This window comes from Photinus pyralis, unplaced genomic scaffold (genome assembly GCF_008802855.1).
Source record: "Photinus pyralis isolate 1611_PpyrPB1 unplaced genomic scaffold, Ppyr1.3 Ppyr1.4_LG10, whole genome shotgun sequence".
Taxonomy (NCBI): Eukaryota; Metazoa; Arthropoda; class Insecta; order Coleoptera; family Lampyridae; genus Photinus; species Photinus pyralis.
In genome coordinates, this window is record NW_022170250.1 from 8,412,906 (window position 1) to 8,414,163 (window position 1,258).

The following is a 1,258-nucleotide window of genomic DNA, read 5'->3' on the forward strand; positions in this document are numbered from 1 at the left end:
TTTATCGTACAACCTTTTTATCTTCCCAAAACAATAAACATTCGATAATAATAATTAAAAAATAACTTCTTCCCTTGGTAACAACACAAACCTTAATCTATATCTAACTTTTTAAAGGAACCTTCGATGCCAAATAAGTCGTTTACCCTCGTCGACTTCTGCAAGCGCTTGGACTCATCCGACACTTTCTTCTCGTCCATTACTATAAAGTCCATATTGCTCAAGACCTTCTGGGACATTTTCTCTACGAGTGCCACAATTTAAGCTACAGACTTAGCAAACGAACATACCGTGCAAAGCGGCGAGGGACTCTTCCGATCCTCCGTACTCCTCCGGCATGTCTTCCTTTGCCAGGAAAGTCGCGACGGCGCCGCTGTGGAGGTGTATCTGAAACGGAGAGGGATAATTGACGCGGGTTAGGTTTGGTGGGTTTGCGGTACCACATCGAGCAGATCTTTCTTTATGAAGGGTTTCATTAACGCGAAGAGCTTCTCCATCGCGACCCCGCAGTTGAAGAAGTGCAGCTGCCTTAGTTCCACCGGTAGCGCCTCCTGGAACGCCACTGGTAAAGTTTGTACCCCGTGCTCAGGTTTCCTACCTGTAGGAAGATGAGGAATTTCTTCACGACCACCAGTGATACTTTGGCCAAGTGAGACAGACCGAAACCTGTTGCGTCGTACACTACAATTATGCCCTCTAACGTCCCCTCTTCGTACAATATTATTCTGATAACCATATCCATGTACTTCAGGTAGTCTTCCAAGGCGTACGTGTCCGCACTTGTATTTCTGATTTTAGAAAATATGACCTTTGAGCCGTCCTTCGCTGCTTTTGGTAGTGGCGCAGCGTAGCTAAAAAAAGCTGGTGAGTTTAAGCTCACAACTAGCACAGCTCACTAGTTGTTTAGAACATTTTTCGCGCTCACTGGATCGCGACCTCCAAAAATTTCCGGGCTGAACGCTCTCATTGTGTAGTAATTGTCAATGGTAATCTTCGTCACCTCGACGCTGTACTTGCAAGCGTGCAGTACCAGTATGATCTCCAGCTCTGCAAATGGGCAAATTTCGGCAAGCTCACTGGCGAAGGTATTTACCTAGCATTTCCGGTATGTGCGGCTGCTTCTCGAGCCACTCCTGCAGGTAACGCACATCTTCGCGTTTCAGCCGCTCGCGTTTCTCGTACTCGCGCTCGACACTTGCGAGCTTCATCGGCATCGTCGCGTGACTGAGGCGAAAACGGCTCCACACTGTTATTTTTA

The 1,258-nt window shown here is 47.2% G+C and overlaps 1 protein-coding gene across 1 annotated transcript; it reads right to left on the bottom strand.

Moving 5' to 3' along the window:
- Positions 1-1,258, bottom strand: LOC116161883 (alpha-tocopherol transfer protein-like). The gene is made up of 6 exons (XM_031475365.1): positions 1,094-1,258; positions 897-1,047; positions 599-851; positions 441-551; positions 291-387; positions 1-244 (listed from the first exon to the last, which is right to left on the bottom strand). The coding sequence occupies exons 1-6, from the start codon at positions 1,212-1,214 to the stop codon at positions 93-95; spliced, it is 885 nt and encodes a 294-aa protein (XP_031331225.1). The 5' UTR covers positions 1,215-1,258; the 3' UTR covers positions 1-92.

Coding starts and splice junctions, on each gene's coding strand:
- LOC116161883 (XM_031475365.1), bottom strand. CDS start 1,214: ATGCCGATGAAGCTCGCAAGTGTCGAGCGCGAGTACGAGAAACGCGAG. Junction 1,048..1,093: donor GCACATACCGGAAATGCTAG/GTAAATACCTTC, acceptor GCCCATTTGCAG/AGCTGGAGATCATACTGGTA. Junction 245..290: donor GTCCCTCGCCGCTTTGCACG/GTATGTTCGTTT, acceptor TGGCACTCGTAG/AGAAAATGTCCCAGAAGGTC.